Source organism: Mobula birostris, chromosome 8 (genome assembly GCF_030028105.1).
Source record: "Mobula birostris isolate sMobBir1 chromosome 8, sMobBir1.hap1, whole genome shotgun sequence".
Taxonomy (NCBI): domain Eukaryota; kingdom Metazoa; phylum Chordata; class Chondrichthyes; order Myliobatiformes; family Myliobatidae; genus Mobula; species Mobula birostris.
In genome coordinates this window covers 32,255,619-32,279,062 of record NC_092377.1, presented here as the reverse complement: position 1 = coordinate 32,279,062, position 23,444 = coordinate 32,255,619, and the positions used below count along the sequence as shown (strand labels likewise).

At 40.0% G+C, this 23,444-nt stretch overlaps 1 protein-coding gene across 5 annotated transcripts in view; it reads right to left on the bottom strand.

Annotated features, from left to right (window-relative positions):
* The window catches only part of dync2li1 (dynein, cytoplasmic 2, light intermediate chain 1), a 50,961-nt gene that overhangs the window by 10,527 nt on the left and 16,990 nt on the right, over positions 1-23,444 (bottom strand). Inside the window, exons 8-12 of one of the 5 annotated variants that reach the window (XM_072264968.1) lie at positions 22,307-22,386; positions 21,952-22,022; positions 17,698-17,795; positions 15,335-15,427; positions 5,809-6,259 (exon numbers count right to left, since the gene is read on the bottom strand). In XM_072264968.1, coding sequence (XP_072121069.1) covers positions 6,188-6,259; positions 15,335-15,427; positions 17,698-17,795; positions 21,952-22,022; positions 22,307-22,386 — 414 coding nt within the window. In that variant the 3' untranslated portion in view covers positions 5,809-6,187. Of the gene's footprint in view, positions 1-5,808; positions 6,260-15,334; positions 15,428-17,697; positions 17,796-21,951; positions 22,023-22,306; positions 22,387-23,444 lie in introns of those variants that run through there. The other 4 variants (XM_072264965.1, XM_072264966.1, XM_072264969.1 and 1 more) reach the window with 4 other exon arrangements.

Sequence of the window (23,444 nt, the reverse complement as noted above, 5' to 3'; positions counted from 1 at the left end):
TGCCTGCCAGTTTTCTCTCATAATCTTTTTTCCCCTTCCTAATTAAGCCCTTTGTCCTCCTCTGCTGAACTCTGAATTTCTCCCAGTCCTCAGGTGAGCCACTTTCTCTGGCTAATTTGTATGCTTCTTCTTTGGAATTGATACTATCCCTAATTTCTCTTGTCAGCCAAGGGTGCACTACCTTCCTTGATTTATTCTTTTGCCAAACTGGGATGAACATTTGTTGCAGTTCATCCATGCAACCTTTAAATGCTTGCCATTGCATATCCACCGTCAATCCTTTAAGTGTCATTTGCCAGTCTATCTTAGCTAATTCACGTCTCATACCTTCATAGTTACCCCTCTTTAAGTTCAGAACCTTTGTTTCTGAATTAACTATGTCACTCTCCATCTTAATGAAGAATTCCACCATATTATGGTCACTGTTACCCAAGGGGCCTCTCACGACAAGATTGCTAATTAACCCTTCCTCATTGCTCAAAACCCAGTCCAGAATAGCCTGCTCTCTAGTTGGTTCCTCGACATGTTGGTTCAAAAAACCATCCCGCATACATTCCAAGAAATCCTCTTCCTCAGCACCTTTACCAATTTGGTTCACCCAATCTACATGTAGATTGAAGTCACCCATTATAACTGCTGTTCCTTTATTGCACACATTTCTAATTTCCTGTTTAATACCATCTCCGACCTCACTACTACTGTTAGGTGGCCTGTACACAACTCCCACCAGCGTCTTCTGCCCCTTAGTGTTACGCAGCTCTACCCATATCGATTCCACATCTTCCCGGCTTATGTTCTTCCTTTCTATTGTGTTAATCTCTTCTTTGACCAGCAATGCCACCCCACCTCCCCTTCCTTCATGTCTATCCCTCCTGAATATTGAATATCCCTGAACGTTGAGCTCCCATCCCTGGTCACCCTGGAGCCATGTCTCTGTGATCCCAACTATATCATAATCATTAATAACAATCTGCACTTTCAATTCATCCACCTTATTACGAATGCTCCTTGCATTGACACACAAAGCCTTCAGGCACTCTTTTACAACTCTCTTAGCCCTTATACAATTATGCTGAAAAGTGGCCCTTTTTAATGCTTGCCCTGGATTTGTCGGCCTGCCACTTTTACATTTCTCCATGGTACTTTTTGTTTCTACCCTCACTTTACACCCCTCTGCCTCTCTGCACTGGTTCCCATCCCCCTGTAGTGAACTAACCTCCTCACGCCTAGCCTCTTTAATTTGATTCCCACCTCCCAACCATTCTAGTTTAAAGTCACCTCAGTAGCCCCCGCTAATCTCCCTGCCAGGATATTGGTCCCCCTAGGATTCAAGTGCAACCTGTCCTTTTTGTACAGGTCACGCCTGCGCCAAAAGAGGTCCCAATGATCCAAAAACTTGAATCCCTGCCCCCTGCTCCAATCCCTCAGCCACGCATTTATCCTCCACCTCATCGCATTCCTACTCTCACTGTCGCGTGGCACAGGCAGTAATCCCGAGATTACTACCTTTGCGGTCCTTTTTCTCAACTCCCTTCCTAGCTCCCTATATTCTCCTTTCAGGACCTCATCCCTTTTCCTACCTATGTCATTGGTACCTATATGTACCACGACCTCTGGCTCCTCACCCTCCCACTTCAGGATATCTTGGACACGATCAGAAATATCCCGGACCCTGGCACCAGGGAGGCAAACTACCATCCGGGTCTCTGGACTGCGTCCACAGAATCGCCTATCTGACCCCCTTACTATCGAGTCCCCTATCACAACTGCCCTCCTCTTCCTTGCCCTACCCTTCCGAGCTACAGGGCCGGACTCTGTGCCGGAGGCACGGCCACTGTCGCTTCTCCCGGGTAAGCTGTCCCCCCCAACAGTACTCGAACAGGAGTACCTGTTGTTAAGGGACACAGCCACCGGGGTACTCCCTATTACCTGACCTTTCCCCTTCCCCCTCCTAACCGTGACCCACTTGTCTGCCTCCCGTGGCCCCGGCGTGACCACCTGCCTGCAACTCCTCTCTATCACCTCCTCACTCTCCCTGACCAGACGAAGGTGACATATGTACTTTGATAATAAATTTACTTTGAACTTTAATGGAACTTTCCTAACTATGAGGGGGAGAAGGAAAGCAGAGAGGTTTAACAATTTATTTGAACTTTAGCCACAGACATGAATCTGGGACCATTTTAAGTAAAAAGCAATCAGGTTGAATTTTGATAAGAGCATGCAAAAAAAAAAGATTGTTTATTGAAGCAGCCAAATATGATAGTGGACTGGTCACAGAGAAAATGTATGGTAGCAATAGATTGAGTAGAGAGATATTTACACCGTAAAATATTAAGTTAAAGTGGATAATGTTTGTGTAAGGTATTTCTATTCCTACCCATATACTTCAACACATGCCTGATACATTAGCTAATATTAAAATATTTTAGTCAATTTGTATCAGTGTACCAATTTTCATACAAATTTTCAAACAAGAAAAACAACAAAGGCACAGTTTTCCACAATTTCTAAATGTGGCCTATGACAGTGGATGGCTTTTCGATATCACAGACATAAAAATACTATTTGCACATCCTATAAAGATTGGTCATTTTGCTTTCAGTCTAAATCTTTGTGGTGTATGCTGATTTTTAATTGTTGGTACCACATTCACAGAATAAGTTATTTTGAAAATAAGTTTCTGAACAAAACAAAGCTAAACCTGATTTTCTTTGTGTTCCAGTTCTATAGCAATGAAATAAGAAATTGTAGAGTTGTAAATAAAAGGTAATAAAACTACATTATCAAAAAATATTTTGGTATATTTTGTTACAAGTTTAGCAAAAAGTTTTGATGTTCATAGTTGCAACCTTAAAGTAATTTGGGTTGATAATTTGGTTGCAGTAATTTTTTTTGTCATGATAGTACTCAGAGTACAGTACCTGTTTTGGGAGTCTGATATTGGCTTTGCCTGTCTGGTGTATTTAAAGACTAGACGCTAGGAATGCCTGGTAGAGGATACTGATACTGACTGGTTCACTGTCCTGCCAGTGGAGTTGCAGGATTTTGCAGAGATAGGTTCCACCAGCACTTTTCACAGACATCGTGTCTGTGGTAGGTAGTCCGTACCTTTTAAGTACAGAAGGAAGTGAAAATCATTGTCCAATAGATAATGAATTTTATGCCAGGTATAATGTAATGTACCAGCAGAATGAAGGCAATTTTGAATTCATTGATATTTGCGTCGATGAAAGGTGGCTACTTAGATATGCTAACAGAAGCACATCCTCCAGAACCTTATTACAAACCTTTACTGCCAGAGTGTTGGACCATGCAATGGAGGTAGGTTGGCAGAAAACCTTTGCTTTGCAAATACTTTCTGCCCATTCTCTCATACCTTTCAGTGAATAATTTGACATTGACTTGGAATTTGGCTTTTGAATGTATGAATACATGTATGAGTGTCATCTTCATAATTCACCTTTAAAGAGTTGCAGTTACTATGGTTCTGGAGTTGAAATGTTTATAGACTGAATAGTTATTCATTTGCTTCAATAGGGATTAGCTCCACTTCTGCTTCAAGTTTTGGAAGTGAGATGTAGTATCCTGTTGACAAAGTGCAACTATGACAGGATCAGATCAGATGCTAGAAATGCGCTTAACCAGCAGGACATTAGGTCTGTTGTGGATTGGTGTCAAGCAAAGCTATATCATTGCCTCCCAACACACACACCCCCACACCCCCCCCAGGACTAGGATTGTCAGACCTGGTAACAGCTTCTTCCCTCAGGCTGTGAGACAATGAATATCCTGCCACCACTGAGATCTTGCCACTTGGACAGTGAGCTATTTACTATATGGTTTACTTTTTATAGTATAATATTTTGGTTAATGTGCTGTGTGTGATATATGTTGTGTGGGTGCACCGTGGTCTGGAGAACATTGTTTTGTTTGGTTGTGTATATGTATAGTCAGATTACAATAAACTTGAACTTCATCATCGTCTTCCAGAGTGCTGAACTAGTTAGCATCTAGTGGGAGTAAATTAAACATTTTCAGAGTAAGGATTTTACATTCAAAACATTAATCTTTCTCCTTTTTAGATGTAAAAACTGATATTTATAAAAGATTGCTATTTTACATTTATACAGTCTGTATTTCATTCAATTCAATTTCCAGTGTTTGCAATTTTCTCACTAATTGCCCATATACAGTTTCTACAAAATTTTACTTTTGAATTATTTGAAATGGCACAAAAGCTGGTGAATTTATTCATTGATTCATGAGAAGTGTTGGGCCAATTAGTCCGTAGGGATATTTTATTTTCAAAAAGTCATAAAGAGTCTTCCACATTTCTATAGGTCTGGATTTACATGTGGGCCTACATGAGCCAGCACTGAACCAGATGAGTTTTAATGTTAGATCAGCAGCTTCATGATCATCATCAAGGTTAACGTGGGCCTTTAGAACATAATATGATTGAATTTTATTTTAAAAAAACTTAAAGTGACTGGAGTCAATACAAAACTTGCTATGAGGATTGTGTTGGCTATACTAGTAAGTTACTTTTAAAGGTATGACAGAAAATTAGCAATGTCCAGTATTTAAATAATTAACATATTATTTACTAATCCCTGTAAGGGACAAAAATGTCCAACAGGGGAAATGGTGCATTCAGCTTAAGTCATTGTCTAAATTAAAGGAAAAGATGGGCAATATTGTCAAACTAAAAACAGGCTTTTTAAAAAAAAAGTCAGCATCCAAAGGGAGACCAAGGAAATAAGATTGTGAGAATGGTCCAATGAGAAACAGTACCAGAGCTAGAGCTTTGTGAAAAGGAAAGGAATGGCTAGTTAATGTGGGTACCTCAGAGACTGAAACAGGAGAATATAGGAACTCTTTTCTGCCATTTTCTTCTCTTCAACCTGAACCTGCATGAATGGGAAAGAGCAGTACAACTCAATACTTTTAAAAGTTTATTAAAATCTGACTGAACACCAGGAGTAAGTGATACAAATAATATGTCAGACTATATTCCCTCTACACTCTGTCCTGAAGCAGGGGCTCCACCCAATTCATCAACTGTCCCTTTACCACCGCAGATGTTGCTCAGCTTGTTGAGTTCCTCCAGCAGTTTTGTTTGCTTTTGCATATGACAGTGTTATTTGATAACACTGGAACTATGATATAAAATGTTACAGATTATCTAATCTAATTATACTTCTATTTCCCTAACCCTTGTTTAACTTCTGATTACTGTCTTTCTACAGAAAGGGTCAATCATATGTGCAGTACCTTTGCAACTGCCTTTTAACTTTAATTACTACTTATCCCTTCACTTTTGATGATTTTAATAGAGCTCAATCACAACAACTGTTCAGTGTTCTGACTACAACTCGTAGCAAATTGCCCCATCTCTTTCTTTCTGAGACCTTTTCATTTATTATCCAAAAACTACACCAGTGATTATAGGATTGACAACATTTTCCATTTTGTTTGCACCAATATCCTTTTATTCCAGATTGCCTAGTAGTGTCCTCAGTTGGCATTTGCAAATGTGAACATCAGGAGAAATATCCTAATGGTTGGAGTTCAGATATTTCAATATTCTGAGACACTAAAAAATCTACAGATGGATTTCCAGCATCTGCAGATTTATTCATGTTTCAGAATATGGGAAAGTCTGATGTCCAATCAGTAAGATATTTCTCCTGATGTTCATATTTGCAAATGCCAACTGAGGATAGAACTAGGCAGTCTGGAACAAAAGGATGTACTATTTCTGCTCAGCCATTCTGCATGATCTCTGATAATTCTAAAAACTTAACAAAATGTATTCATCTGTGAAACAGACAGACAGGCAAGTTGCACCTTGTTCTAATCACCTTTTATTTTATATCGTTTCTAATAGTCATATTTAAAATGTATGGCATAAAAATATACAATGTACATAATCAATTTTTCCATAGACAAATCTTTACAGATCTTACCATCAGACTGAGGGGAGAACAGAAATTAAATTATCAAAATAGAACTGAAGTGTGCAATACAAGTTTGCATACAAAACAAACAATAGTGTTAAAATAATACAAGTATAATGGCTCTTTAATGCCCTTTATAGATAACTGCCAAAAAGTTAATATTGAATTACACAATTTATTCATTGTTTGAATCAAAAATACTCCATTGCATACTTAATGTTCAATTATTTTCCACGTATGTCAAATTCCATTTCTTTCCATAATTTAGAAGCATTTCTTCTAAAATGCTCAAGTTCCTGAAAGGATAAAGATAAAAAATAAAAAATTGAAAAATTTTGTTACTGGCTAGTGTCTAAAGTAATTCTCTCAAAAAAAAAGCTATGACTTGCAAGTCACCGGGAAATATGCACAGTACTTGTTTGACCTGTTTTAATCAGTGAAGGCTCTCCATTTCTTTAACAGACCCAGCCAGTTCCCCTCCATCACCACTCTCCTCTAACTGACGGAACTGGTTCTCACCTCAACAATTTCTTTTTCAGTTCCTCCCACTTTCTTTAAACTCAAGAGGTAGCCATGGGCACCTGCATGGGCTCCAGCTATGCCTACCTTTTCAATGGCTGTGTGGAACAGTCCATGTTCCAAGCCCTCCCTGGTAATACTCCCCAACTCCTTATGCAGTACATTGACAACTGCACTGGTGTTGCTTCATACACCCATACTGAGTTCATCAATTTCGCCAACTTTGCCTCCAACTTCCATCATGCTCTTAAATTCACTTGATCCATTTCTGACAACTTTCTCCCCTTTCCCAATCTCCCTGTTTCCATCTCTGGAGACAAACTGTCTTCTAATGCCTCTTATAAGCCTAACAATTCCCATGGCTATCTTGACTATACTTCTTCCCACCCTGTCTCCTGCAAAATGTGCCAGTTCTTTCTCTCAATTCCTTTGTCTTCACTGCATTGGTTCCAGAATGATGCTTTCTTTTCCAGAACATTAGATATGTCCTCCTTCTTCAAAGTATGGGGTTACCTTTCCCCCACCATTGATTCTGCTCTCATCCAATTCTCCTCCATTTCCCAGATATCCACGCTTACTCCATCTTCCCGCCATTGTAACAGGGGTAGAGTTCATTTTGTCTTATCTACCACCCTCATTCTCCACACCTACCGCCATCTTCAATGGGACCCTACCACCAAACACATCTTTATCTCCCACTTCACTCTCCACTGTCCGCAGGGATTGCGGCCTCAATGAATCCCTTGTCCCTCACTTCTGATCTCTCTCTTAGCATTTATCACTGCAAGCAGAAGTGCTACACCAGCCTAGGTCACCTCCTCCCACACCTACATTCAGGGCCCCAAACAGTCCTTCCAGATGAGGAAACACTTCACCCATGACTCTGTTGGGGGTTGTCTATGGTATCCAGTGCTGCTGATTTGGTCTCCTTTATATTGGTGAGACATGACAAAGATTGGGGAGTCACTTTGTCAAGCACCTGTGTGCCATCCACAAGAAGGATATCCCAGTGGCCAAACATTTTAATTCCAATCCCATTTCTGTCTGACATGTTGGCTCATGGCCTCCTCTTCTGCCACAGTAAGGCCACCTCATATTCAGTCTAGGTAGCCTCCAATCTGATGGCATGAGTGTCGATTTCTCTAACTTCTGGTAATTATTTCCCTTCCCCATCCTCATCTTCAACTCCTCACTCCAGTCTCTTACCTCTTCTCCTCACCTGCCTATCACCTCCCTTCTCCTCCTCTTTCTCCCATGGTCCACTCTCCTATCAGATTCCTTCTTCTCCAGATCTTTACCTTTTCCACGTATCACCTCCTAGTTTTCAACTTCAACCACCTCCTCACCCACCTGGCTTCAGCTATTCCCTTTTACCTTGTCCTCCTTCCACTCCATCCACCCTTTTATTTTGGCATCTTCCCCCTCCCTTTCTACACCTGAAAATGGGTCTTGACCCGAAATGTCATCTGTTTAGTCATTTCCATAAATACTGCCTAGCCTCCTGAATTCCTCCATCATATTGTGTGTGTTGCTCTGGATCTCCAGCTTCTGCAGAATCTCTTGTGTGTGGATGGTTGAATTATTTGGTCACGGAATCTAACTTTAAAGTGAGCATATATAATGCAATTAGACTTTAAAAGAAGTGTATGGGGTGTCTGGGAAGGGGCTTGTCGTGTCTATTCTGGGACAACTCACTCACCGTTGGGCCCCACTGGACACTCAGCTCTCACCTTTGGCTCCATGTAGCTGTTTGCATGTGACAGTGGCCACAACCTAGGCCACTTCCACAAGTGGGCTAAACCAGGCGAGGGTAGCCGGCAGCCTTCATACCCTGGTGAGATAGGGACATACCTGTCCTAGCATGTGATGTCAACTCCAGTGGACTTAGCGGATGAAATCTACAGTGAAATACAACAACCAGGTAGGCCATTCTGCAAAGCTATGTGGAGAGCAAAAGGCATGGTAAGATACACAAGTCATGGCCATCCACTGAAACCAAGGAAGACCCCAGTTGCGATACTACGCGTGTCACTGGACTGGGACTTCTGAGGTTGACAGAATGGGACTGACCCAGTGTAACAGTTTTTCCACTTTTAAAATACTCCCACATGGGTCTCCTGTCATTGTTGGATATGACAGACAACCAACAATATTTAAATGTTTTGAGGCAGCAGTTGATACATTCTACTCACTCATGTAAAGGACAAGAATTTTCTACAATAACCCTGGAACTCAGTATTTTACCCAGACACCAAACAGATCTTTGCTTATGGAAGTCTCTGTTGCTGATAACTCCAAAAAAATATCATGTATACTAAACTTTAACAATGCTTTAAAATATTTCAATGTTTTCTGAGAATATGACTTGCCAACGTCTTGTTATTTTTACTTTATTCTGTAAGGCTCTGGCTTATGTGTTATACACTAATAATAGGAACTTGCATATAGCATGGTTGCATTTGACCTGCTAAACTTCAAGTCATAACAATATCAGCACAAACTTTACAAGTCAGAGTAGGATTCAGAGTAGCTGGGTGACTGTCAGGAGAAATGGAAATAGGCTGTTAGAGCAGAGCATCCCTGTGGCCATTCCCCTCAAAAACATCCTTTTGTGTGGAATGACCTCCTGAGAGAATGCCATGGCGACTGGGTTACAGGCACTGAGCATGGGTCCGTAGTGCAGAAGAGTAAGAGAAAGAAGAAGGGAGCAGTAGTGATAGGGGACTCCAGAGTGAGGGGAACAGACAGGAGATTCTGTGGACATGAACAGGACACCTGAATGGTATGTTGCCTCCTAGGTGCCAGGGTCTCAGATCGCATCCATAACATTTTAGAGAGGGAGGGGGAGCAGCTAGATGTCTTGGTACATATTGGTACCAAGGACATAGGAAGGAAAAGCAAAGAGGTCCTGAAAAGAGAATTTAGAGAGCTAGGTAGAAAGCTAAGAAACAGGATCTCCCAGGTAGTAATTTCTGGATTGCTGCCTGTGCCACACGCCAGTGAGGGTAGAAACAGGATGATTTGGCAGATAAATGCGCGGCTGCGAAGCTGGTGCAAGAGGGCAGGGCTTCAGGTTCTTGGATAATTGGGATCTCTTCTGGGGGAGGTATGACCTGTTCAAAAGTGACAGGTTGCACTTGAACCCGAGGGGGACCAATATTCTCATGGGCAGGTTTGTCAGATCTGTTGAGGAGGGTTTAAACTAACTTGGCAGGGGGATGGGAACCAAAGTGAAGGGACTCAGGATAGGATGGTAAAAAAGTAACGACAGCATGCAGTCAGACTGTCAGGAAGGGCAGGCAGGTGATGGGAATTAGTTGCAGGCAACAGGCTGAGTATCAAATCATTAGGGATGCAAAATCAGAAAGGATCGCAAATACGGTACTCAAGGTGTTGTATCTAAATGTGCGTAGAATAAGGAATAAAGTGGATGCTCTTGTTGCAATATTACAGATTGCCAGGTATGATGTTGTGGCCATCACTGAATTGTGGCTAATGGACGGTTGTAGTTGGGAGCTGAATGTCCGAGGTTACACATTACATCTGAGGGACAGGAAGGTAGGCTGAGAGGGTGGTGTGGCTCTATTGGTAAAGAATGGCATCAAATCAGTAGAAAGATGTGACATAGGATCGGAAGGTGTCGAATCCTTGTGGGTTGAGTTAGGAAACTGCAAGGGTAAAAGGATGTTGATGGCAGTTACATACAGGCCTCCCAACAGTGGCTGGGAAGTGGACCACAGGTTACAAAAGGAAATAGAAAAGGCGAGTCAGAAGGTCAATATTATGGTAGTCATGGGAGATTTTAACATGCAGGTCCATTGGGAATATCAGTTTGGTAATGGATCTCAAAAGAGTGAGTTTGTTGAATGCCTAAGAGGTAGCCTTTTAGAGCAGTTTGACATTGAGCCTACTAGGGGACAGCTATATTGGATTGGGTGTTATGTAATGAACCTGAGGTGATTAGGGAGCTTAAGGTAAAAGAACCCTTAGGAACCAGTGATCACAATATAAATGTGTTCAATGTGAAATTCGATAGGGAGAAAATAAAGTCTGATGTAGCAGTATTTCAGTGGAGTAAAGGAAATTACAGTGGTATGAGAGAGGAGCTGGCCAAAGTAAATTGGAAGGAGCTGCTGGCAGGGCTGTCAGTAGAGCTTCAATGACATGCATTTCTGGGAAAAATGAGGAAGATGCGGGACATGTATATTCCAAAAATGAAGAAATACTCAAAAGGTAAAAAAGTATAACCGTGGCTGACAACGAAAGATAAAGCTACTGTAAAAGCAAATGAAAGGGCATATAACCAAGCAAAAATTAGTGGGAAGCTAGAGGATAGGGAAGTTTTTAAAAACCTACAGAGAGCAACTAAAAAAATCATTAGAAGGGAAAAGATAAAATATGAAAGCAAGCTAGCAAATAATATCAAAGTGGATAGTAAAAGTTTTTTCAAGTACGTTAAAAATAAAAGAGAGATGAGAGTGGATATAGGACCCCCAGAAAATGAGGCAGGAGAAATAATAACGGGGAACAAGGAGATGGCTGCTGAACTAAATGAACATAGCGGTATGCCTGATGTTCTAATGTGTGAAGGAAGAGAAGTGGGTGCAGTTACTGTTACAAGAGAGAAGGTGCTCAAAAAGCTGAAAGACTTAAAGGTACACAAGTCATCCGGACCAGAAGAACTGCACCTAGGGTTGTGAAAGAGCTAGTGTTAGAGATTATAGTGGCATTAGAAATGATCTTTCAAAAATCTTTGGACTCTGGCATGGTGCCAGAGGACTAGAAAATTGCAAATGTTACTCCACTCTTTAAGAAAGGAGCAAAGCAGCAGAAAGGAAATTATAGACCAGTTAGCCTGACCTCAGTGGTTGTGAAGATGTTAGGGACAATTGTTAAGAATGAGGTGATGGAGTATTTGGTGACACAGGACAAGATAGTACAAAGTCATCATGGTTTCCAGGGAACATCCTGCCTGATGAACCTGTTGAAATTCTTTGAGGAGATTACAAGTAGGATAGATAAAGGGGTTGCAGTGGATGTTATATATTTGGACTTTCAGAAGTCAAGTCGTCAAGTCAGTCAAGTTTATTGTCAGTTCGACCATAAGCTGCTGGTACAGTACACAGTAAAAACAAAACAACGTTCCTCCAGGACCATGGTGCTACATGAAACAACACAAAACTACACTAAACTATGTGAGACAGCACAAGGCTACACTAAACTACGTAAAACAACACAAAAACTACACTAGACTACAGACCTACACAGGACTACATAAAGTGCACAAAACAGTGCAGGGCAGTACAATAATTAATAAATACAACAGGCATAGTAGAGGACAAATTACAATATAATAATAAATGAAATAGATGTCAGTCTAGACTCTTGAGTATTGAAGAGTCTGATGGCTTGGGGGAAGAAACTGTTGCATAGTCTGGTCGTGAGAGCCCGAATGCTTTGGTACCTTTTGCCAGATGGCAGGAGGGAGAAGAATTTGAGGGAGAAGGCCTTTGACAAGGTGCCACACATGAGACTGCTTACCAAGTTAAGAGCCCATGGTGTTACAGGAAAATTACTAACATGGTTAGAGCATTGGCTGATTGGTAGGAGGCAGAGAGTGGGAATAAAAGGATCCTTTTCTGGTTGGCTGCCAGTGATTATTATTGTTCCGCGGGGGTTGGTGTTGGGACCACTTCCTTTTATACTGTATATAAGTGATTTAGATGATAGAATAGATGGCTTTGTTGCCAAGTTTGCAGATGATACGAAGATTGGTGGAGGGGCAGGTAGTGTTGAGGGAACAGGTAGGATGCAAAAGGAGAATGAGCAAGAAAGTGGAAAATGAAATACAATGTTGGAAAATGCATGGTCATGCACTTTGGTAGTAGAAACAAATGTGCGGACTGTTTTCTAAATGGGGAGAAAATCCAGGAATCTGAGATGCAGAGGGACTTGGGAGTCCTTGTACAGAACACCCTGAAGGTTAACTTGCAGGTTGAGTCGGTGGTGAGGAAGGCAAATGCCATATTAGCATTCATTTCAAGAGGTCTAGAATACAAGAGGAAGATGTGACAATGAGGCTTTATAAGGCACTGGTGAGGCCTCAACTTGAGTATTGTGAACAGTTTTGGGCCCCTCATCTTAGAAAAGATGTGCTGGCAAAGGAGAGGGTTCAGAGGAAGTTCACAAGGATGATTCCAGGAATGAAAGGATTATCATAAGAAGAGTGTTTGATGGGTCTGGGTCTGTACTCACTGGAATTCAGAAGGATGAGGGGGAATCTCATTGAAACCTTTTGAACATTGAAAGACCTAGACAGAGTAGATGTGGAAAGGATGTTTCCCCATAGTGGGAGAGTCTAGGACAAGAGGGCACAGCCTCAGGATAGAGGGGCACCCTTTCAAAACAGAGATGTGGAGACATTTCTTTAGCCAAAGGGTGGTGAATTTGTGGAATTTGTTGCCACATGCAGCTGTGGAGGCCAGGTCATTTGGCGTATTTAAGGCAGACATTGATAGGTTCTTGATTGGACATGGCATCAAAGGTTATGGGGAGAAGGCTGGGAACTGGTGTTGAAGAGGAGATTTAAAACAAAAGGATCAGCCATGATGGCCTAATTCTGCTCCTATGCCTTACGATCTTAGTGTTTGAAAGGTTATGAGGAAGATTTGTTTTTATTATTTTGCATATTTATTGCACCTAATTTAGATTACTTATTTTCCTTATCTCAAAGGTGAAATTTGCTGTAGCTGACCATAGGTCAGATAAATTCACACACCTTGACAGCACAAAGAGTTGGGATAACCATTTAAAAGTAATTTGTTTTTCACAAAACTATGTATCACTGAATTGTTAACTTGATAACAGCATGAGATCAACAAATACCCAAATACAGGTAAGAGACAATTGTTTACTTCCTGTAATATGCCTTAGATTGACATTGGCAAAGATCACACATATTCCTAAGAATATTATGGAAAACATTTCTAAAAATTAACTATTGGTAATATATCAGATATAACATAATGAAATGTATTCATGGAAAACCTTTAAGATATTCATTAGGGAAGAGCCAAGACTAAAATGAACTGAAGTAACCTAGGGTAATTACAGATCATAATCTGTGGGGAATCTTGTGAACTCTAACTCAAGGTTAACTTACATAATGGCACAACTGTTGTGAGTTCAGAGTAATAACATTATTAGCTGGATTCATCATTCATATATGATTATTCATTTTTAGAAAGAATACCGACTGACCTATGAGTTGGGAAAATGTGCCTCGTGAACTACTTCAGGAAAATTTGCAACTTTTTATAATCACTCAGATTAATTTGTCAATTTATGTACAATGCATCTTGAAGTTATTGGTTTGATAAGCAGAGAAACTACAAAAGGAATTTTAGTAATAGTGCTGATAAAACTAAAAGTATGGCCAATATAATTGAAATTTAACAAATGCACACTTTCAAGTATGAAGGATATATTGTCCATGCTAAATAAACTGCTGCAACTATTTAGTAAATCTCTTAAAAAACACAGGATTGAATTCAAAGCATTAGGAGTGATACAAAATCTGTACATAGCCCAAATTGTCAAGTCTCTGAGCAGTTAACTAAGCATGGTTAATAAAACAAGGTCGGTGCCAAACTGAAAGTATTAGCTCAAAGCAAAGTGGAAACCCAATGCAATGAAATAAATGAAAGAGGTAATATGATAGAGAACAATTCTAGAAAAAAATCTATACATTGTTGAAAAGTAAAAATAAAACATTACATTTAACATTACATATTTCTTTTTAACCATTTGCATGCTTATTAAATACATACTCGGCAATGTATTATGAGCAAAAGGTAAATGGCTTATATTCAGCAATAACTTTACTGCTGAGGAGCACATTTTTTATGGCATAGTCCTACAATATTAGCATTTTGCATACTGTGTAAAAGTCTCAAAACATTTGCCAATCTTTCAGCAACTTAGCTTGGCAACCTGGGGTGATGAACCTTTATTTATTTAGAGATCATCACCATCAGGTGCCATGCCCAGTTTGAGCTTTGACTGTCATGGCCCACACACTCTTGTTTCGGGTCAAGTGGATCAATTCATTGGCATTCATTTCCAGTTCTTTGGCTGCTGTCTCCATCATCATCTGTCTTTGTCTTCCTCTTGTTTTTTTCCCTTCAATCTTTCCCATAATTACCGTGCATTCTAACTCCTCTTTCCTAATCACATGTCCAATGAAGTTACATTGCCTTTTCATGTATTTAGAGATACAGCATGGTAAGAGGCCCTTCTAGCCCAGCAAGCCTGTGCCACCAAATTACATCTATTTGACCAATTAACTTATGCGTCTTTGAAATGTGAGAGAAATCTGGAGCACTCAGAGGAAGCATACACAGTAACAGGGAGAATGTCTAAACTCCTTGCAGACAGTGGCAGGAATGAACCCGATTTGCTGGTGCTGAAGCATTTGCCTTTATAAAACATATTTCATGACTAAAAGTACTAAATTGGCAGTAAAATACTTATAGTTGTAATGGAAAATAGAAAGAGAATAAATAATGGCCTGAATCCAATTCTCCTCCTCTTCAAAGTTGTGCCACACAGTATCTTCTAAATCCTAATAGAGTGGATGAGACCTAGATTCTCATCTGAAAGATGGCACCTTCAACAATACAAATCACTCTGTCTTAGATTCTTGTACTCAAGTGCTTAGAGTGGATTTCAACTCACAGCTACTAACTGAACTGCAGCTGATGCAATCCTGACAATGACACTGGTATTAGTGGATTAAAAATATGACAGATAAATAAATAAAATATGCATCTTACTGAAACTTTGTAAGTTACCTGGTCCTTTTGTGTCCTCATTGCATCCACTTCAGGTTCAGCATACCGTGGGTCCTTGGCTGGATCCAAAATCTCTTTGATTTCTCTGGTACTCTGTAAGTAGAAAACAACTAAGTCTACAAAATCATAAGATATAGGAGCTGAAGCAGACTACTCGGCCCATCAAATCTGCTCTGCCATTCAATCATTGGCTGTTCCAATTTATCCAGTCATCCCCACTCCCCTGCCTTCTCCCCATACCCTTTGATGCCCTGGCTAATCAAGAACCTATCTATCTCTGCCTTAAATACACCCGATGACTTGGCTTCCACAGCCGCTCGAGGCAACAAATTCCACAGATTTACCACATTCTGACTAAAGTAATTTCTCCGCACTTCTGTTCTAAATGGATGCCCTTCAATCCTGAAGTTGTGCCCTCTTGTCCTAGACTCCTCTACCATGGGAAATAACTTTGCCATATCTAATCTGTTCAGGCCTTGTAACATTTGGAATGTTTCTATGAAATCCCCCTCATTCTCCTGAACTCCAGGGAATATAGCCCAAGAGCTGCCAAACATTCCTCATACGGTAACTCTTTCATTCCTGGAATCATCCTCGTGAATCTTTGCTGAACCCTTCCCAATGTCAGTCTATTCTTTCTAAAATAAGGAGCCCAAAACTGCACACAATACTCCAAGTGTGGTCTCACGAGTGCCTTTTAGAGCCTCAACATCACATCCCTGCTCTTATATTCTATACCTCTAGAAATGAATGTCAACATTGCATTCGCCTTCTTCACCACTGACTCAACCTGGAGGTTAACCTTTAGGGTATCCTGCACAAGAACTCCCAAGTCCCTTTGCATCTCTGCATTTTGAATTCTCTCCCCACCTAAATAATAGTCTGCCCGTTTATTTCTTCCACCAAAGTGCATGACCATACACTTTCCAACATTGTATTTCATTTGCCACTTCTTTGCCCAATCCCCTAAACTAACTAAGTCTCTCTACAGGCTATTTCCTCAACACTACCCGCTCCTCCACCTTTGTATCATCGGCAAATTTAGTCACAAATCCTTTAATCCCATAGTCCAGATCATTGACATACATCATAAAAAGTCAAAACTGAAGAGCCACAAGACTGTTAAGATTTAGGATTTAAATACTTACATGTTAATTCAATTATTCACAAGCAAATTCCATGTTCAGAATGGAAACTTAACTGGATTTTACAATATTCCTTCCAGCTTGAAAATAGTAGCTAGAGATAATATGGTTTATGTAGAAGTTTACAGAAATCTGAATGCAACCAATTAAAAATAAAATGGATGTATTAGGGCAAAGGAGGCAGCTAATCGGTTCATTAAATCCATGCTGTCTATTTGTAGAACAATCCAGTCAGACCCATTCTGCTGCTTAGTCTCCAAAGCTCTTAAAACTTATTTCCCTTCAATGCCTATTCAATTTCCTTTTGAAGTTATATTTCACCTCTGCTTTCATCATCTGTGAACAGCTAGTTCATTACCACTGCCTACTTTAAAAAAAATATTCTGCACATTTTCCAAGCATCCATTGTCCTGGTATATTTCTGATAATTTTCTGGTTAATGGTGACTCAGGTATATTGATGACAGAGGAATAATCATTCAACGCATTACCGTCAGCATGTGTGGGTGGCAAGATTCTTTCTTACTGATGATTGTAATACTCTGTCACCTTTAAGGTATAAGTGTTAACTGGCATTTAAAATAAAACAGAAAATGCCAGAAACACACAGCAGGACAGGCAGCACATGGAAAGAGAAACAGAATTAACAGTTTAGGTTCAATGCCCTCTGTTAAATCTGGGAAAGAGAGAAACAAGTTAGTTTTCAGTAACAGAGGCCCTGGGAGGGATGTCAACCAAATAAGACATCCCTGATGGAGTGAGGTCAAATGGGTGAAATACAGAATTTGAGCTGCTACATTATGTGTTGCAGGGTTGAGGGACATGCTCAAGGAGGCCAGGCTACACAATGGAGAGAAAAAGCTGAGCTAAACTTCCAAGTGGATGGCAAGTAGAAATACTCCAGTTCTCATACAGTCAAAAACTGCAAGTTACCTAAAGTAGGAGAATTCATTGCTGACTGTGCTCAGATTGAAGAGATGGTGTTCTTCAAACTTGTGCTGGGCCTCATTATAACAGTGCAGAGGCCTCTGACAGTGTGGTACTGGGGTGGAAATTAGATTGGTGAGCAACTGGAAGCTCAAGGTCACTCCAGTAGATTGAATACAGAATCTCTGCAAAGTGACTATCCACTTTCCTCCTCAGATGCTGCATGACCCACTGAGTTCCTTCAGCTGTTGTGTTTTGCACTTAACACACTGACCATTAGCTTACAAATTACCTCACATGGGAATAACCTCTCATATACTTTCTTCCACAGATCAATTGGATTTCGTGCACTAATTTTGCGCAATTCAACCTCAGCAGCAGGTGGAGATCCTGCATATAGAAACATATAAATAGTACAAATTATATTCAAATAGACTTAAGGTTCCTTTGAATCTGTAGTATTTACATGCAGATTTACCAGGTCCAGATGATCAAAACTAATTGGCACGAAGCATGCTTCCAAACGTCACTGCATATTTAAGTTTGTAATGTTCAATATATCCCTGCAAATAAAAATCTCATAATCTTATAATAGCTAGAAGTTCACAGCACAATGATGAAAAAAAGATCAGTTCGCACAAGTGAAGTTTGAGAGCCAGAAAATACAAAATAAAATAGATCCCTTGATAGCTTAATTTCCTGGTTTAATCTTTTGGGTCTATGCTGACTTTGGTTGGAATTCTATACCCATCTTCAGTACCTTGGAATAATAATAATAAGAAGAAGAATAATAAGAAGAAGAAAGAAATAAAAAATAATAATAATAATAATAAGAAGAAGAATAAGAGAAAGATCCTCCATGGAAGGCATCCCCACCATCTTAACAGGTGAGATGTTGACAAGAAAGTGTTGAACGCCTGGGTCAGTGTTGGAGACCTCCTCCCAGAAACAGAAGGGTTCCTTGTGGCAATACAGGACTAGATGGTTAACGTAAAAAATTATCAAAAATAAAATAATAAAAAATAAATAATAAAGGACCAACAAATTCAAGATGATAAATGCAGAAAATGCATGATGGCGGAGAAGATGGTGGTGCGACGCAGATCGCAGCGGCCACTCCGGTGATGAATATCTGTTATCTGTCAAGTAGGAGACAGTGCACAATCCTGATTTGATGGAGACAGATGTGAAAGCATGGAGGAACATCTGGTAAAACTTCTGAAATGCCCGTTTTGCCGCCGCTGCTACTGCGTGATCCAGAATCTCCAGAGGGGAAGGCCCCGAGTCCTTGGCTTTGCTTGTTGCTCGGCGACCAGGGCAGGGTCGAAGTGCTCGGCAGAGATGGTGCTCGGTGTCGGAGGTCTGGTCGGAGGCTCAAAGTTTTCAGACAGACCCAGAGTCGGCTGCAGTTGGGTGCTTCCAATGCATCGGCAAGTTTGCGGTGCTTCCGTCTGCGTGAGATGATGGGGCTATCGGGACTTGAGACTTTTTTTTTACCGTGCCCATAGTCTGCTCTTTATCAAATTACGGTATTGCTTTGCACTGTTGTAACTATATGTTATAATTATGTGGTTATGTCAGTTTTAGTCTTGGTTTGTCCTGTGTTTCTGTGATATCTTTCTGGAGGAACATTTTTATCATTTTTTAATGCATGCATTTCTAAATGACAATATACAAGGACTGAGTGTCCTCATAATCAAAAAAAAATTTTTTAAATTGCCAAGAGAAACCAGAAACAATCCAGCACATTACAAGATCCTGCAGCTTGTTGACTCAATCTGATTATTTACACAGGCACAATCAACTGGCAAACATCATTCAGCAAAAACTTGCTTTAAAATACAAACTCATAAAAGAAACTATACCTTACTATAAATGCAAGTCTGATCCAGTTTTAGAGTCTTGAGTCCCACAGAAGTATATTACGACTGATCCGTTATCACAGATAGAACAATCCATAATAAAATCCAGATATAATATCACAGGATAAACAGGCAGGAATAACTTACTAATAGAAATAACCATTCCAAACACACATAACATACAGAAATCAGTAAGTGAAAGAAATATGCTGAATTAAAAGAGGAAATTGAAAGACAATGGAACATGAACTGGGTACGTGTATATGTATATATTGCTCCAATAGTAACATCTACAACTGGTATAATCCCAAAGTCACAATTAGGTCTACAAAGCAATATTTATGTAAATCTCCACAAAGCCACAATACTAAAAACCATTAGAATAGTCCGAAGGTTCCTAGCAATTGAGAAATGAATGTGCTTGGCTATGCCGTAGCTCAGGTTTTACCAGCTTGAGCTGAGAAAAATATAAAAATACAACAGTAATAATAATAAATAGAAAAAAAAAAGGATTTTAGGGTTCCCCACCTTGACTGCTCTATGTAACAGGTTCATGTTGGAATTCATATGGACAAGCAGTAAGCATTCATTGGGTTTTTCCACAGTTTATGAAAAGTAGTTTCATATGAACTAACCGCCATTTAGATGACTAGAGATGCAGGTAAAATTCTGGACAAGTTCTGATTTAAGATTTTTTCAATGGCAGTACATACTAGGAAATTGCAATCTGCTGCAGAAAGATGACAAAGACATGATATCACACTGGTTGTAGGTCTGCTGAAGTCCTAGAAATGCTTCTCTGGCTCTTGATTGTTCACTGAGTTTCTGATAATTTGTCCCTAGTCTATTTTGCAAGGAATTAATGTAAAATTTCTCCAAAGACATCAACAATAATAATGGTGGGTGGGGTTAGGATTAAACAGCAATGTATATGTACGCTATGGGCTGGTCCTATAAAAAATGACATAGAAGACCGTGCTACTATTTAAAAGGTGCATTTGGAGCTTCCTCTTCAGTCGTTCATAAGAGTTCAGTTCCATGATAAAATAGCAAAAGCAAGTATTTACAAGTCTTCTTTTCAAGCACTTAAAGAGACTAACACATAAGCAAATATACAATGGGTTGATTTATTCTAATAAAAAAAAGACTGTTTGATTTCTGATTCTGGGGCGCTGTAAAAGTGTATTTTTTATCATATAAATAAGAGGTTGCCAATTTTACAAAGGACTCAAAGAATCTATTAAATTATAAGTATATATTCTGAGAGGAAACACATTTTTCTTTGTAGGTCACATTAACAGAATAAGTAAATGGGCAAATTGTTCCTCGCCACTCAGATGTCAGGACAGCTTACTGCATCTAATGTCCTGCTCTTGTGATAAGATGGGCTGCAGGAAGTTACCTCTCTACCTCAGTCATATGTTATAATAACTGACACTGCCAAATGAATTTGTAGCACTATAGATAATTGTGTGGTAGAACCAATTTTTCTCCTTCATTTCCTGGACATCTGTTCTCACCCCATGTTCCCACCATCTAAACAATGATAGAGTTCCTCTTGCCCTTACCTACCATCCCATGAGCCCCCAAATCCAACAGATCATTGTCCATAACTTCTGCCATTTTCAAACCCATCTTTACCTCCCCCTCTCTATTTTCCACAGGGACCATTCCCTCTGTGATTCCCTTGTCCATTTGTCACTCCCCACTAATCTCCATCCAGGCACTCTTATTCCTGCAAGTGGCAGAAGTTCCTCACCTTCCCATTCACCTCCTCCCTCAGCTCCATTTAGGGCTCCAAAAAGAGCTTCCAGGTGAGGCAACACTTTATCTGTGAACCTGTTGGGGTCATCTACTGTATCCAGTGCTCTAAATGTAGCCTCCTCTACACTGGTGAGAGACGACTAGATTGAGGGACCGTTTTGTCAAACACATCAGCTCCATCCAAAAAAAGCAGAATTTCCCAGTGGTCAACCATTTCAATTCCCATCCTCATTCCCGTTCTAACATGTCGGTCCATGGCCTCATCTTCTGCAATGATGAGGCCATTCTCAAGTTGGAAGAGCAACACCTCACACTCCATCTTGGTAGCCTCTAACCTTATTGCATAAACATCCATTTTCTCACCTGCCTATCAACTCCCCTGGAGTCCCTCCTCCTTCCCTTTCTCTCATGATCCACTCTCCTCTCCTATTAGATTCCTTCTTCTCTACCCTTTGCCTTTTCCACTTATCACCTCCCAGCTTCCTACTTCTTCACCCCTCCTCAACCCACCTGGTTTCACCCATCATCTACAAGAGAAAATCTGCAGATGCTGGAAATCCAAGCAACACACACAAAATGCTGGAGGATCTCAGCAGGCCAGGCAGCATCTATGGAAAATAATACAGTTGACATTTTGGGCCGAGACCCTTCAGCAGGACTGTACTCTTTTCCATGGATGCGGCCTGGCCTGCTGAGTTCCTCCAGCATTTTGTGTGTGTTGCTTCACCTATCACCTTCTAGCTTGTGCCCCTTCTCCTCTCCCACCCTCTTATTCCAGGATCTTCCCCCTTTGTTTCCAGTCCTGATGAAGGGTCTTGGCCTGAAACTTTGACAGATTACTTATTTCCATAGATGCTGCCTGACCTGCTGAGTTCCTCCAGCATTTTGTGTGTTTTTATCAATTTCTGTTGTTCACTTACCAATCTGACTCAATGAATCCATCCCAGCAGGGACAAACAGTGGTTTGTTATACTCTACGGATATCGTTTTGCTACAAAACAAAATAAATTAAGTATTTTGAGGTTATCGCATTTTTAAATTTTAAAAATTCCACTTCCATTCCATCACTTTGGAAAGACTGTTGGACCCTTCTAGTCTGTAAGATCAGGAGCTGATATGCAATGTTCAAACTGAGCCATCATTCAGTTTTGCCAAGAATCAAAGTTAGCAAGCTAGTGTTTAGTGTTATTCTTTTCAAGAATGGCAGAGCATTTTACTATTATTCCCCACAATATACACTTAGCTACTGGAAGTGAAATACAAAATGCTACTCACCTTCTATCAGTGCCAAATGCCAAATTGTTCAGGACAGTTCGCATCTTTGATATTGTACTTTCTGATTTATTGCTGAAAAACTAAATAGATATCATATAATATTGATAGGATTTGATATGAAAGTTTTTCTTCTAGGTTGTTACTATTTGACAAAACTGACACAAAGCTCAAATTGCTGACAACAGAAGTAAATGGCTAGGTTCCTGACTGATTGATATTACTTTATGCACAGAGGAAATGGAAACAGTAAATATAGCCATTTCACATAGGATCATGCCTATGATTGTCTATAAAACCATGAACACTACCTTGTTTATTTTTGAACTATTTATTTATTTCATCATTTATAGTAATTTATGTCTTTCCTCTCTACTGCTGCTGCAAAACAAGTTTGACAACATACAAGTCAGTATAATAAACCTGATTCTGATGAAATTATCTGTATAATTAATGAAGAACCATTCCAAATTTACTTTGGTTTCCTCTATGAGTCACAGTGGCCAAAAACATTTTTTACACTGTTGGTTTTCACAAGCAAGGAGGCAAAAGGCAAGTTAACTCTCCTTCATGACTATTTTGTTTTGCCTCATCAATTGTTCATAATTATTATTTATCAGACCATCTATATTGTGAATATCGAATCATTGTTTTGGTTACCATTGGCAATTCCTTTTCCTATTCACTTTAACCCTACATTAAGTTTTGGACCTCATATCGATGCTACTGAGACCTTCTTTTCCAAATGACTCCACCCTTGGTACATTTCATTTGCTGCCTTAATTTCCTTCAAACTGGTCTTACTAATATACTCTTGGCCGGCCTCCATTATGTTTCCCTCCAAAATCCTACCTCATTGATCTTAACTTGGACTGAACCATTCCCCTGTCCTTTTACTATGCCTCTAGCATTGGTTTTGAGATTCTTATCCTTCTAGGGCCTTGTCTTCCTCATCTCCACCATTTCCTCTAGCCTTCCCTCTGGAATTTTGCTCATTTCCTGTATTTATTCATTCCATTACTGGTGTTTATGTTCAGTTCCCAAGGACCTAAGCTCTGGAATTCCTTAACCACATCTGATCTCAAAGATACTCATTTAAACCTACACCACTAATGCAACTTCTGGTCACCTGCAACAGCCC